Here is a 14,730-nt window from a genome sequence, read left to right as displayed (position 1 = left end):
CCCCTGCTGCAGGTAGCAGGCCATCGCTGATGCTTCTTGTCTTGTAGATGACCCATCACACCTCTGCCTCCACCTTCCCGTGATGGGTGCACCTGTCCAGCGTCCTTATTACAAGGACAGGCGTCATGTGGATTAAGGCCCAACCTAACGATCCTTTCTTGTATGAATCTGTGGTATGGGGACACAGTTCAACCTCCAACACACTTCTGTGTTGTTAGCAAACTAGCTTAGAGCTCAGGGCCCCCGAAAGAGTCTGGGGCCTCCGTGAAACAACGCACCCCACCAGGCCTGCTGCTGGTGTGTGCTGCGGGTGGGCTCCGCTGTTGGCGAGGCCTCAGGCTCCCCGTCAGCCATCCCCGTGGACCACTGGTGAGCTACATCCTCAATTTTGATGAAGCCAAACTCATCAGCTCATTTTGAAGTGTTGCACAGAAAATTCTTCCTCAGCTTTATCACAAAGATGTTTCCCATATGTTCTTCCAGGAACCTGATAATTTTCCCCTCACGTGAATGGTTTAATGCTTCTGGGATTCTCTCACGCTTGTGGCGGAGGGTCATAGGGTCGTCTCTCTGTTTCTCCGGACACAGAGCCACCTTCTCAGTACCTCTCCCACGAGTCCTCTCTCGGCCGCTGTCACCCCTGCCAAGCGCCACCTGGTCCAGGAAACAGGTGCCCCCCTTGCCTCCATTCTATCCCTGGCTTCTTGATACAGGTGTACGGGATGTGTCACCCCTCGTGCTAGCCCTTCCAGGCACTGACCTCTTGGTAAATCAAATATTTTGAGAAAGTAAAACAGAAAGGACAAAGAAAAGACTCTTCTTAAAGAAACCCCACTTGGGGACGCTGAGTGGCTAAGTTGGTGAAGCGTCTGCCTTGGGCTCAGGTCATGATTCCAGGTCCTGGGATTGAGTCCCGCATCGGGCTCCCTGCTCCACGGGAAGCCTGCTTCTCCCTCTGCCGCTCCCCCTACTTGTGTTCCCTCTCTCTCTGTCTCTCTGTCAAATAAATAAATGAAATCTTAAAAAAAAAAGGGGGGAAGAAGAAGAAGAAGCTGCTTTTGCCTCCTGGCGGCCCCGAGTAGGAGAGGAGGCGAATAGAGCCAGCTGGTCGGGGGAGGGCCACAAAGACATGCCTGTGCCCAAAGCAGAGATGGGCCTTGTTTGTGGGGGTGTTTGCTGGCAGCAGAGCTGGGCACAGAGTGGACGCTGGGCGGGCAGCTCAGCCCCCCTTGCCCAGTGGGACGCTCTCATGGGCAGACCCTCTGCAGTCCCCGCCACCACTGGGGCTGCCACCACCAGACCCTCCCTCTTCCCTGCTTGGCCAGCCTAGTGTGGGAGGTGAGGAGGTGAGTGGTTAGGGGCACAGATCAGGCCAAACTGCACTGCAGCCCAGCTCCTCCCCAGCTCTGGAGCTCTGGGCAGGTGCCCTGGCCCCTCCGGGCCTTGTTCTTCATCCAAGTCTACTTTTATGGACACTGAGACCACCAGGATGCCAAAGAGCGTAGAGCTCAGTCACCCCCTAATCTGGTGGCCTTGGACAATGATGCCCTCATGCCCTCACACCTACCCTGAAGGCCATGTGACTCTGGGCCCACCACCCTTGCCTCCCAGGAAGTGGTGGGGAAGCCTCTTCCAGGAGCCCAGAGGCCCAGCAGACGGGTGGGTCCAGAGCATCTTGGAACCAGCAGCTCCTGGGTAATGGCAGCTGGCCTAGGGCTGCAGGGAGCTAGGGAACCAGGGGCCTGGGGTCTTGGAGATCAGGTCCTCCTCAAGCTGTCCAGGGAGCACAGCGGGGACATAGGGGGACAGAGCAGTGGTGGCCTGTGGATGGGATGGAGGAGGGGAGGGAGAGACGGGCAAGGAAACAGGTGTAGGTTCTCAGGCTCCCAAGGGACAAGCGACCCAGCCAGAATGTAGTGTCCCCAAAGCCCAGCCAGTACCACCATCCTGGTGAAGGCAGAGCCCTGCCAGGTGGGGTCATGACCAGGAGCAGTCCCTCTGAGCTTGTTCTAGTGTGGGCACCACTGGGCCGTCAGAGGATCCCTTCAGAGCAGGTGGAGCGAGGGGTGCCCATCCCTGCTGCAAAGGAGGGGCTCAGTCAAATAGGGCTGGTGGGGGGTGGTCCAGTCAGGGGCCTATCCCTCCTGGTGGTTCTGGACGAGGGGGATCTGTGAGTTTCTGGAGGGACAGCCGGCACCCCATCCCTCCCTTTTTCTTCTGGGTCTTATTTCCCTGTCTGCGAGGTCCTTCCTGGGTCTGGGAGGACCCACCTTCCTCTTCTGGCCTGGGGCTTGGGGAGGACCTTCCTTTCTTGGAGAGAGGAAGCCACGGTGCTCAAGGCCCAGAGGTGGCCCAGCTCCCCCCGACCGGGTCCTGGTGGACAGACTCAGTTCCAGCTGAGAGTCGGGGCTCCTGAGGCCTGGGGGCTGGGCCTGGCTCTGTGGCAGACCAGCTGACAGACGGCCCTAGATCTCTACCCCCCAATCCCACAAGGCACAACCACTGCATTGCGCTCCCTGTGGTTGCCCCTGCCCACCACACAGAGACCCCAGGAATGAGCCCTCCAGACACCCTCACCCAGGCCTGGGCCCCCAGCTGCTTTGGGGAAATGCAGATCAAGATGCCCCCATCTGGCCAGATACTAGGGTGCCCCCTGGACTGCCCACACCACAGCGTGCAGAGCTGCCAGCAGAGGGTGCCAGAGGCCTCCTCCAAGGGTGGGGCCCGGGAGGAGCTCAGACGGGCACTGGCCTGGTGGTCTGGTGTCCTCGAGGTGCAGAGTGCAGCCCACTGTGTGCTCAGGGACCCCTCCACTCCTGCACTGACACCTCAGAGCTGACCACCAACCTGGTCCCGTAGATGTCAAGGCCCTTCTCCAGGGCACCTCCCTCAGCCTGGGGCTAAGCTTCGGCCCTGCTGCCAAGACTCATGCCCCTCCCTGGCCCGCCCTGAGGTCTGGCAGACCTGGCTCCCGGGACTTCCACCCATCTTGGGTTACAGTCTTTGGGCCTTCTGGACATCTGGCCTGGGAGAGCCAGAGCACGCAGAGTGAGCAGGGCCCCCTCAGCTCCTCACCTCCCAGGAATATCCTCTGGGCCCACTCGGATACACGTGGAAGTGAGGGGTTCCTGGGAATCCCCACTGGAGTCAGGGGTACATGGCCTCACTTGAAATGTCCACGGCCTGGCCTCTGCCCAGTGGTTCTTACAAAGGGTGCAATTGTAGGTGGGCTCCAGGCCCACAGTGACCCCATCCCCATCTCCAGGAGACAGACACATGGCTGCCAGGATACTTAATTGGTTTAATGACATGGCTTTTGAACCTTGGCCACCTCTCATCTCTGGGTGTAACCTGCAGAGTTCAGTGGTCCAAGACTCACCCACCACCCACACAGCACACAGGGCAAGCCTGGCCTTAGACTTGGTTGGAGAAAGTTCCTATCTTGAGCTCTGCCTTGGGTGTGTGTGGGGGGTGTCCAAGGCCATACTTGAATGAGTACATGTCCAGTCCATCTATGCTCCTTGAACGGGTGGAGGAAATATAGCATGCACCCCACCCCAGGGGAGCCTGAAGCCCCCCCAGGCCACCTTTGAGGAGCAGTGTGCTGGGTGGGCACTATGGGCGATATCTGGGGGCAAAGCCTAGCTCGGAGCCCAGGGTGCTGAGGTCAGTGCCCTTCTGGCCCACAGCCCATCCAGAGGTGTGGAGGTGCAGGTGCGTGAAGAAGTAGCAGCCACGGGGGTGAGGTTTGGGGCCAGGGTTACAAGTGCCAGGAGGAACCCCCATGTGGATAGGAGGCCAAAGGATAAGTCCCTGCCTACCTCCTGGGGGTTCTGTGGCCTCAGGGAGAGGTGTCATGAAAGCCAGGCAGGGGGCTGGGCGGGACTGGAAAAGCTGCAGCCCTGGCTTCAGGGGCAGGTGCATGAGGGGCTGGCATCTCCAGGTGGCTAGTTTTGGGGAGGTGGGCCTTGGGGCAGGCAGGTGCGTGTGGGCTGAGGCACCGCTGAGCCTGAGGACAGGCCATGTGCCATGAGGCAGGTGAGCTTCTCCCAGCCAGCACCACCCACCACCCGTGTCCATGGTCCAAAACACACACACATACAAAAATAATACTCCATGCACTGGGGGTGGGACTCTCCGCAGGTGCGTCTCCGTGTCCCCAGCCGCAGGTGCGCTGGGCCCAGCTGGCGAGGTCTAGCTGTCGTCCTCCACCCTCCTCTGGGTCTTGGACTGAAACTTGCTTATGAGCTCCTCCAGCTCCGACCCACCTTGCTGCTCCTAGGGAGGGGGCGGGGCAGCCTCAGCTCAGGGGCCCACAGGCCGGGGTCCCGCGGCCTCCCGCCTTCCAGGCAATCCAGGAGCCCTGAGGGAGGAGAGGGCGGGGAGGCGCAGGAGGGTGGCACGGCCGGCTCACCTCCAGGACCGCCTTCTGCACGGTGAGCTGGCTGTACACGCGGATACCTTCCTCCCCGCAGACTTTCTTCAGCTCGTCCTTGTTGAGCGAGAAGAGCTGGGGCCCGGTCAGAATGCCCAGGTTCTCCACGATCCTGGGGGCGGGGCGCGGCGGGGCGGGTGTGAGCGCTGGGCGCCCGCCCCGCCCCGCCCCCGCCCCCGCCCCGCCCCGCCCCCCGCGCGCGCGCACCGGGCGCTGAAGGCCTTGGCTTCCAGCCAGGCGCGGACCTCCTCGGGGCCCGACTCGTATGTGAGCGGCAGGCCCACCGGCTGGCTGCGCTCCACGCGGAAGTGCCGCTGCGGCTGCGCCTTGATGTGGCTGATCTTCTTGATGAGCTCGTCGTTGACCTCATCCATGTGGTGGATCAGCTCTGCGGGCGGTGCCCGGCACTCAGGCCCACCGCGAGCTGACCCGGCGCCTCCCGCCCCCCACCCCGCTCGAGGACCCTCCGCCCTCTGCTTCCCCCAGGGGGCTCAGGGCCCCGTACCCGCATCCATCTGGTGGCCCTCATGCCCTGGCAGAGCGCCTCTCACCGTCTTTGTTCCCTGCGAAGCTTGGGGGCAGCTTGTGGGTGGGGCTGGCAGGACCCCAATATTTCAGACTGGCCTGCAGGGGTGGGGGCAAGAGACGAAGGAGTGGGGGAGCCCTCAGCGTCCGCTCATCATTCCTCCCATCAGGGTTGTAGTAAGGAGAAGGTGAGGCAACCCTTCTCGCCACCCCCCTCCCCCGCCCCCCCCCCCCCCCCGGACGGAGGAATCCCGGTCTGCACCCGCCCATCCCCCCTCTGAGGTGGGACCGCAGAGCCCCCGCTCCTCGCACTCACCTGCTCCTGGGGTGCGTCCTCCAGCCGAGTCTCGTCCAGGATGTTGCAGGGCACGTAGCCTGCCTGGCCACTGCGGTTGCGAAGCTTCCACCACTGGTGGCCATCTTCGAGCACCTGCAGGCACCCACCCCCACCATCACCCCCATCTGGTCACCAGCGCAGGGTGTATGAGCCCCTCTTTACAGGTGGGCCAGAGAGAGTTCTAGGCATTTCCTCCAAAGCCCCGCCTCCCCCCAATCCTGTGGGGAAGTCACAGGTCCTCCTAGGAGCCCCTGCCCTGCCCAGCCTTCTGTCCCACCCACAGAGGCTACCATCCCTCCCTTATCTCCCCCTACCCCTCTCCAGCAGCATCCAGAGCAAGGGTGCCTCTAGCCTTTGCATATAGATCACTGCCCACCGCCCCCAGCCTGCTCCACTTTCCATCCCCCAGTGGGTGGCCTGAATTCAGGACTGGCGGACTGGCACCAAACAGACCGAGTCTCAAGGGGGCTCCAGGGTTGGGTGTGAATGATGAGCCCTGGCTGAGAGCTGGAGGGTCCGCACTTGGCACAGAGAAGGCCTATCCTTCAACGTGAGCCCAGCTTAGCCCAGCACAGGAGCCCCTGAGCCCTCTCTTAGATCCCAAGACAGGGAGGCCCCTCATCCAGGCTGTGCGGGGGGGTGGGGAAAGGGCAGGCTGTGCACCCAGACTGGAGCCCAGGGGTAGGGGTCCCGGGGAAAGGGATTGGACAGGCGTGCCGTGTGCCAGCATCGGGCAGCCTGGCTCCTGCCTCTCCTGGGCAGCCCCGCACCCACAGCACAGGCCCCGGCTCACCTCCAGGACCTCGTCCTTGAGCACCGACAGCTCGTTGGCGTTGCGGGCTGTGAAGTCATAGAGGATCCTGACGTACTTGGCCATGGCTGGCCCAGGTTCGTAGCCCCTGAGTGGAACAGAAGGCTGAGGCCCAGGGCTGGGCTGGGGTCTCCTCTGGGCCCTGGGGCTGGGCTGGGGGAGCAGCTTCCCAGGTGCGTGCCGCCTCCTGTTCAGCTCTCTGAGGTCACAGCGGAGAGAAGCTGAGGCTCGTCAGCCGGGAATGGAAACTGTGACAGCCCCAGAGCGTCTGGGGCCCCTGCACGGAGGTGGGGGCCACGCGGGGGGGTGGGGGTGGGAGGAGGGGGCCTGTGGGCTCGGCAAGGCCCGCCTGAGGCCAGGCCATCTCAGGGGGCACCAGGCCTGGCCCCCCAGGGGACCCAGAGCCAGACATGTACCCAAGAAATGACAGGGTCACCACCATCCTTGCAAGCAGCTGACCGATGAGGGAGGGCCAAGTGTTTTCAGAGCCGCAGCCCTGCCCACAAGCACCCACAGTGGAGGATGGCCCACGAGCTGCAGGGGCATGGCATGGGTGTCCTGGCCTCGGCACAAAGCAGGCCTGTGGCTGCCACCCAGGCTGGGCAGTCACCTCCTGGCCAGTCTGGCCCCTGATCATCAGGGCAGCTCCCTCACGCAGCTGCAGCCCTTGGGACACCATACAGGTGAGGGGGCTGAGGCTGAGGTGGCCCTGGAGCCAGGACTGGCCAGGATGGACTGGCCAGGGGCTGGAGGTCAAAGGATGAAAATGTCTTTTCCAGTGTGGTCCTAAGCCAGGAGCCATGGACATCAGCCTGGCCATGGCGGGGGCGGGGGGGTGCAGCAAGAGGGGCACACTTGTGTAAGACACAGATTTCAGCCCCCTCCCCTGCTGAAACTGAATCCTGGGATCTGGCAGCGTAACCAGCCTCCCAGACAGATCCTGGGCCAGGAGTGAGAACAGAAAGGAGGAGAGGGGAAGGAGAATGGGGAGTCCCCCAGGCCCTGGGTCTGTGGAAGTATGTACGTGGGGGCGGGGAGCATGGCTGTCCTTAGCCCAGACCTTTAGTCTCCTTCTCTGTTCTGAGGCTGGACCTAAGTCAGCCCCGATGGGGTGAGTGACAGGGATTGTTGAACCCACTTAAGTTTTGTGACTTAGTAAACTTTTAACCATGATTCTAAAACATACATGAGAAGACACAAAGAGAGATAACGTATCAGGGTAATGAATTTACAGGTGAGTTTTGACATTTTTCTCTTCAATTTTAGATTATAAAGTTAGAATGAAAACCTGGTTCTGGTTTGGAAAAATGCTTTTTTTGAACGCCATGAACAAGGCATTTGCCGCCACCTGGTGGCAGCACACTCATATCAGAGCCTCCTTGTTTCTAGGGGTGAGCGTCACATTCCCTCATTTGAAGAGGAACTTACCTGTGAGCATGCGGGGAGCTGACTTGGGGGAGAGGGTCTCCTGGAGGTGGAGCTGTGGGCTCAGATACAAGGCTGTGTTTGGGGGAGTTTCGAAAGGATGGTCGGTTCGCTGGAGCCGGCTGTGCGGAAAAAGGACCCCCTAGGTTGGTGTGGGGTGAAGGCAATGGACAGAGGTGGGCTGAGGAGGTGAGCAGTGGTGGAGGAGGCAGATGGCCAGTGGGTTTGGGGTGGGGCCATGGGTGCTCTGACCTCATCGTCGGGGGCAGACACCAGCCCCTCCACTTCCCAGGGTGCCTCCTGCAGCACGTCCAGGGGTGGCTCCCAGCCACTGTGGAACTTGGGCACGTAGAGGGGCACCTGTGGCTCCCGGGGCCACTCCGACCTGGAGGTGGGAGGTCCTGGAGGTGAGCCACGCCCACCCATGGGAACCAGCCCCACCTGGGACCACCCCCTGGCCTGCCAGGGAACCCCATCCTGGTTTGCACCCCATGCCCTGCATCACCCAGCCCAGGGCCCCTTCCCACACCCTCCCTGCCCACTGCCCACTGCCGCACCGGGGGCGTATCCATGTCTCCCCCAGCGACTCCCACAGCGTCATCTCCTTGGGGACTAGGTGGCCTCGCAGGAAGCCCACGGCCTCACGGGAAAGCAGGGGGCTGGACACGGAGCGTGCGATGTCTGGGCCCCCACAGGTGCTGACAATCTGGGGCAAAGCAGGGTTCAGAGGAGGCCCTGCCCACCGGACCCCAGTCCCAGTTGACTTGCTGACAGCACCACAGGCCAGCCACGCCCACCGCCTGGACGCATGGCCCCAGCTGCCTGCCCAAGGTAGGCATTTGCTTCCCCCCACCTTCAGCCAGGGGCAAACCACCCCGGGGTCCTGCACCCCTAGCCCCAGCCCCAGGCACCAGGTCCAGAGGTCCAAAGAGGAAGTGCACGAGTTCTGCAGCGCTGGGGTTCTGAATGTGCTTCTGCAGCTTGGCCTGGGGTGGGGGGGGCAGACAGAGGGGTGGGGTGATGGTGCTGGGACAAGGGAGGGCAGAGACCCTGGATCCCACAATGTAGGCACAGAGGGACAGGGTGGGGGGCAGACAGACAGGGTGGGGGATGGTGCTGGGGACGGGGGGGGGGCAAAGATCCCCGACTCCCCCCAGTTGTCAGCACAGAGGAACAGGGCGGGGAGGGTGGATTGGAGGGGGCCTAGTACTCACCAGCAGGTTGATAGCCAGCTTGATTTTCTGAAAACAGTCGATGAACTGGGCCTCAGAGGGGGGCCGTGCCCGCAGCGTAAGGACACCCTCTGGAACGGGCAGGGCGGTGGCTGTGAGCCTGGCCGGCCGTCGCTCACCTTCAGCAGCCCACCTGCTCAGACTGGATCTCCTGCAGCTCAGTGGCCACCTGCCTCTTGCACGCTGTTCTCTCCACCTTCTCTGGTCCCCCGGCCGCTCCCCTTGCTGCCCCCGCCCCATGGACCGCCGCCCCCTCCGCACCTGCTGGCCCCTTCTTCCCTTTCTTCTTCCCCTTCTTGCGCTGGTTCAGCTGTTTGAAAGCTTCTGCCGCCTTCTGCAGCCGAGCCACGAACCACTCAATGTCGTCCAGGGCACAGTTGAGGATTTGCTGGGGTCAGAGCAGAGGCGGGGGTTCAGTCACAGGCGCCCCCACCCGCGGCAGGGACAGCCCCACACACTGTCTCTTGGTCCCCGGCCTGGAGGGAGGAGGTGGGTGCTGGCTGGGGGCCGGCTGGAGGGCCGCACCCGACGGGGACGCCCCACCTGCCCCAAGACGCACCGTTTCCTTTTCGATCTTCTGAGCCAGCACAGCGCGTGGCTCCTCATCCTGAGACTCCCGACGGCGGAGGCCTGGATGGGGGAGGCAGACATCGGGTGTTACTGACGGAGGCCACCCCCACGGGCTTCGCGAGCAGCTCCAGCCCGGCTCCCTCAGCGTACTTGGCTCAGTGAGTGGCATCGGCGGGCCCACTCGGTTCTTGGCAGACGGGGAGCCACTGCCATAGCGCTGGAAGGGGATGGGGGCCGGGCCCTTGGGGGCGGGCAGGACGGACTGCCGCTGCCGGATCTTCTCCTGGTGGCCCCTGGAATGGGGGCAAAGGCACGCTCAGCCTGGCCCCCAGGCCCACCCCCGGCCCTCCCGCGCCCGGTGCCCCCGCCTACTTCAGGGTCTGTGGCCGCAGCTTCTTCCCTAGACGGCAGTCGGCCAGCGCGCTCTCCACGTCCTCGTGCACCAGCTCCGCCTGGGGGCACTGGGTATCAGGCAGGCGCAGGCGCACCGGGGTCCTCCCGGCCACTGCCCCTCCTCACCTCCACCTCGTCGCAGTGGAAGAAGTGGATGTCGGGTTTGCTCTGCTCCGAGTCCTGGCACACGAGCAGCAGTACCGAGGGGTACCGCAGCTGGTTCAGCACGGTCTGGCTGTGGCGCACGGTGGGTAGCGGGAAGTTCTCCAGTTCCTCCTAGGGGACCGGGGGCTCGGATGTGCCTGGGCCGCGTCACACGGCTGGGACTCCCAGATGTGACACCAACACGGGCTCACAGCCACAGGTGCGGGATGGACTTGAGCCACGGACACAGTGCTCTGGGCGTGCCTTGTGAGCCCAGCTTGTGGGGTGTGTGCCTGGACACAGTCACAGACAATTGGTGGGCACAGCAGAGCACGTGGCACAGACGCAGACCCAGACTCTGCCAGGCCATGGCCGCAGCTGTGGCACACGGACCCCTGGGCACAGCCAGGCCCTGCCTTGGCACAGCCGGTGGACAGGCTGGAGCCAGAGGTGGGCGAGGTTCTGTGTGTGACCGGGTTCCCCTGGATTCTCAGCCCCATCAGCCCTCCCTGCCCCGCCTGCCCTTCGCCCCCCTCACCCTGTCCCCCCCCCCAGAGAGGCCCAGCTGCGTGTCTGGGTCACGTCCTTTGGCTGCCCTGTCGCTGCCACACCTGGGACTCCACATCCAGCAGCCGCAGAGACTGGTCGTTGACCTGCAGCAGCATTTCCTGCGTCCACACCTTCTCCTTGGAGCTCAACTGCACCAGTTTCCGGATGGCATCATCCACGGACACGATGGCCTCGCTCTTGTCCATGATGAACGTGGCCAGGTGCTGGGGGCGGGCAGGTGGTCACTCTGGGGAGCGCCCGCCCTGTGCCCATCGAGGGTCAAGGGGCTGCACCCCGGGGGCCTGAGGGGCCAGGGCCAACCTTGGGAGCCTGGGTGGTGGAGAACATCCCCGACCCTGGGGGTCCGAAGAGACACAGCCCTACCTTAGGGGAAGGTCTCTGCTCTGCCTTGAGGAATGTCTGGGGGGCCGTGGACACGCCCTGATGAAACCTTTGGGAGCACTACACAGACAGCCCCTCGCCCCACCGCATCTCCTGTGGCTGGACTCCAGGAGCACCAGCCTCCCTGTTCTCCCCACAGACCTGGCATAGGCTCACCACAGGGCCTTTGCATGGTCTCTCCCCAGTTTGCCTCCCTTGCTCTTCTCCAGCTCCCTCTTCCTTCAGGGCTCCGCTCAGACCTGCTCCCCCTGCTACAGCATCACTCTCAACCCCCTGATCTGCCTTGTTTTTAATGATCACAGTCTGACATTATGTTTCTTTGTTTATTTTCTGGCTGCTGGGTTCACTGCTATTTCCCTAGTGCCTGGGACAATGCCTGGCACACAGCAGGCCCTCAGTGAATGTGCTGGGACGAGTGAGCACCTGGAGTGGCCGTGTGGGGTGCTTTGTGGGGTGGCCCGGGGACCCTTGGCCGGCCCAGCCCTCCCCTTCCTCTGTCCTCAAGCCTGGTTCAGGCTCCTCCTCCCTCCAGGCTCCCCTTGACCTTCCCTGAAGTCAGTGAGCAAAGCTGAGACCAACTGGATAAACACTGTCTTAAACTCTAGGCAGTCAAGACCCAGCTGCGAAAGTGCTAGGAGAAAATGCTGGACCATTTCTGATGACCTCAGAACGGCCCCCTAACAGGGGGACCTTCCTCAGCAGGGAAGAAAACCCAGATGCACGGAAGAAAAGACCAAAATCTCTGACCTAATGAAAAAGTAAACATTTCTGCCTGGAAAAAAAAAATACCGTATACGAAGTAAAAAGAAAAAAAAAAAGGTGGGACAAACAGATGTAATAGATATGGTGAAGGCTAATTTTCTTTCCTTTTGTTTTCTTTCGAAAAGATTTTATTTATTTATTTGACAGAGAGAGACACAGCGAGAGAGGGAACACAAGCAGGGGGAGTGGCAGAGGGAGAAGCAGGCTCCCCGCAGAGCAGGGAGCCCGATGCGGGGCTCGATCCCAGGACCCCAGGATCATGACCTGAGCCGAACGCAGACGCTTAACGACTGAGCCACCCAGACGCCCCTGAGTTTCTTAATACGTAAAAGACCAGTATGTACTTGAGTGATAGCTCTTACTTTGTTAAAAGCTCTATTTTGTTAAGTATAGTTATTACCAATAATAAATGAATGAAAAAAATCTGTGAATAAGTAAAAAATTAACAATCCAATAGAAAAATTGGCAAAAGCAGAGGGTCTCTGGGAAAATAAATGTAACTCACTTTTTAAAATAGAAAATTGCATGTAGTCTCATTCAACAAAAGCATTGCAAAGTGAAACTCTGACACCCCTACTTCTGAAATGAGTCAACCACAGGCTTTTTTACCTGTTTTATTGACCAGTCTAACGAGTCCTTGTGGGTCACACTCACAGGTTAGCTGTGGAGAAGTGGGAGCCCCCAGTCCGCACGCCCCAGGTGCTCTCTCCTCCCAACTCAGGTAACCCCACCACGCGCGAGACTGAGTGTGGTTGTGAGGGGTGGTCCCAGCCTACGTGTGCATCAGCAGGTCAGAGAGAGAAGGGGGCAGAAGCAGGGGACAAAAGGCAGCCGGCCCATCTGTGCGAGGCAGGGTGAGCCCCAAAGCACACATTGTTAGCAAAACACACCACCAAGCCAAGCAAAACCATGTGCCTGACTGCGGAACAAGTCTCCGTGCATTTCAGGTGACTGAAGCCCTGCAAAGTGTGCTCTCTGACCATAATGGAATTAAACTAGAAACCGGTAAGAGAAAAGATAACTAGAAAACCCTCAAATAATTGGAAATTGAGCAACACACTTCTACATCAACAACCAACGGTGAAAGCTATCAGGAGGGAAATGAGAAAAGACAGAGAGAAATGACAACAAAAACACAGCCCAGCAGGACCTCGGAACGCTACACAAGGGGTGGCGGGGAGTGTCTGTAGCTGTGAGTGCTCACGTGAACAAAGAAGAAGTCATGGGGAATCAGGAAGTGTTCCAAACTGAATGGCAACCAAGGTGTGTGCGTGGGGCGCCTGGGTGGCTCAAGCGTCTGCCTTCGGACGAGGTCATGATCCCAGGGTCCCCAGATAGAGTCCCGCCAGGAAGCCTGCTTCTCTCTGTCCCTCTGCTCCTCTGCTCCTCCCCCTGCTTGTGCTTTCTCTCATATAAGTAAATACAATCTTAAAAAAATAAAAATAAAAACTAAAGGCGTGTACATCAAACTTGTAGGATTTGGCGAAAGGTGTTTGTTGGGGGGTGGGTGTACAGCTGTAAATGAATAAATTAGAAAAGAAGGAATATTTCATATCAGTGATCTATAGGTCTCCTGTAAGAAACTAGAAGAAGACAATCAAATAAAACCCAAAGTAAGTGAAAAGAAGGAAGTTAAGAGCAGAAACCAGCAAAGTAGTAACCAAACAATAGAGAAAAATCAACTAAGCCCAAAGTTGGTTCTGAAAAGATTAATGAACTTGATAAATCCCAGCAAGATTGATCAAGGAAAAAAAGAGAGAAAACACAAATGATCAATAATTGGAAAAGAGGAAGGGCCATCACTACAGATCTTACATGCATAAAAGTGAATTCATAGTCAAAAACCTCCCACAAAGAAAACCCTACATTCAGAGGGCTTTCCAGGTGTATCCTAACAAATACTTAAGGAAGAAATAAAAACAATCTTTCACAGATTCTTTCTGAAAGCCAAGGAGTAGGAATACTTTCCCAGGGCACCTGAATGGCTCAGTTGGTTGGGCGACTGCCTTCGGCTCAGGTCATGATCCTGGAGTCCCGGGATCAAGTCCCGCATCGGGCTCCCTGCTCAGCGGGGAGTCTGCTTCTCCCTCTGACCCTCTTCCCTCTCGTCCTCTCTGTCTCTCATTCTCTCTCTCTCAAATAAATAAATAAAATCTTAAAAAAAAAAAAAAGGAATACTTTCCCACTCATTTAATAAGGCCACCACAACTCTGACACCAAGATCTGTCAGGGCTTTACAGGAAAATAAAATTATAGACCAACATCTCTAATGGACATTAATGCAAAATGTTAGCAAATTAGCCCATCAACACATAAAAAGAACAGTACACTTATTGAATAATAATTCAATAATGAATGAATGAGTTTTATCCCAGAAACGCAAGGGTGGTTCAACATTCAGAAAAATCAATCAGTGTGACTGACTTATGCTAACAGTCATGAATACATCTCTGTAAATTCAGAGGAGGCATTTGACAAAATTTAACGCCTTTCATGATACAAAACTCTCAGCAAAGAATGGAAAGGAGCTTCTTCACCAATAAACTATCTACAAAAATATATAGCCTATACAATGGGGAAATACTGGATATTTCTTCTTAAAATTGGACACAGGCAAGGATGTCCACTCTTTGTTGCTTTTATTCAGCATTGTACTGGTGGTCCTAGCCAGGGCAATGAAGTTCTAAAAATAAGATACAAAGTTCTGTATTTCAGACAGCCTGATTGTATAGTAGTAAATTCAGTGGATCTACAAGCAAATCACTAACACAAATAAGTGAGTTCAGCAGGGTCTCAGGGCGCTCAGTCACTGCACAGAAATTCAGTTGTTCCTCCATACGCTAGCAACAATTCGAAAATGGCTTTTAAAAAAACAGTACCGTTTACAACAGCGTCTGCAAGTCAAACACTAAGGAATGTTTGGAGAAAAGATACTTGGGCCCCTGGGTGGTGGCTCAGTCGTTAAGTGTCTGCCTTCGGCTCAGGTCATGATCCCAAGGTCCTGGGATCGAGCCCCGCGTTAGGCTCCCTGCTCAGCGGGAAGCCTGCTTCTCCCTCTCCCGCTCCCCCTGCTTGTGTTCCTGCTCTCACTGTGTCTCTCTGTCAAATAAATAAATAAAATCTTAAAAAAAAAAGAAAGAAAAGA

At 58.5% G+C, this 14,730-nt stretch overlaps 1 protein-coding gene across 5 annotated transcripts in view; it reads right to left on the bottom strand.

The window, feature by feature from the left end:
• Positions 1 to 3,287: 3,287 nt before the first annotated feature.
• EPS8L2 (EPS8 signaling adaptor L2) overlaps positions 3,288 to 14,730 on the bottom strand; it is a 16,308-nt gene continuing 4,865 nt past the window's right edge. For 4 of the 5 annotated variants that reach the window (XM_073889792.1, XM_025861981.2, XM_073889789.1 and 1 more), the window contains 17 exons: positions 10,484 to 10,645; positions 9,855 to 10,004; positions 9,708 to 9,787; positions 9,486 to 9,628; positions 9,325 to 9,395; positions 9,027 to 9,153; positions 8,748 to 8,836; positions 8,445 to 8,519; positions 8,091 to 8,239; positions 7,786 to 7,918; positions 7,537 to 7,655; positions 6,091 to 6,196; positions 5,277 to 5,390; positions 4,987 to 5,059; positions 4,643 to 4,823; positions 4,415 to 4,547; positions 3,288 to 4,278 (listed from right to left, as the gene is read on the bottom strand). In XM_073889792.1, the coding sequence (XP_073745893.1) occupies positions 4,195 to 4,278; positions 4,415 to 4,547; positions 4,643 to 4,823; positions 4,987 to 5,059; positions 5,277 to 5,390; positions 6,091 to 6,196; positions 7,537 to 7,655; positions 7,786 to 7,918; positions 8,091 to 8,239; positions 8,445 to 8,519; positions 8,748 to 8,836; positions 9,027 to 9,153; positions 9,325 to 9,395; positions 9,486 to 9,628; positions 9,708 to 9,787; positions 9,855 to 10,004; positions 10,484 to 10,645 (1,989 nt within the window). In that variant the 3' untranslated portion in view covers positions 3,288 to 4,194. The remainder of the gene's footprint in view (positions 4,279 to 4,414; positions 4,548 to 4,642; positions 4,824 to 4,986; positions 5,060 to 5,276; positions 5,391 to 6,090; positions 6,197 to 7,536; positions 7,656 to 7,785; positions 7,919 to 8,090; positions 8,240 to 8,444; positions 8,520 to 8,747; positions 8,837 to 9,026; positions 9,154 to 9,324; positions 9,396 to 9,485; positions 9,629 to 9,707; positions 9,788 to 9,854; positions 10,005 to 10,483; positions 10,646 to 14,730) is intronic. The other variant, XM_073889790.1, reaches the window with a different exon arrangement.

The sequence above is a fragment of the Callorhinus ursinus genome, unplaced genomic scaffold (genome assembly GCF_003265705.2).
Source record: "Callorhinus ursinus isolate GAN/ISIS: 27379988/994484 unplaced genomic scaffold, GSC_fseal_2.0 scaffold118, whole genome shotgun sequence".
In the NCBI taxonomy this organism is placed as follows: domain Eukaryota; kingdom Metazoa; phylum Chordata; class Mammalia; order Carnivora; family Otariidae; genus Callorhinus; species Callorhinus ursinus.
The sequence above is the reverse complement of the archived record's forward strand: the minus strand, read 5'-3'. Positions and strand labels throughout refer to the sequence as shown.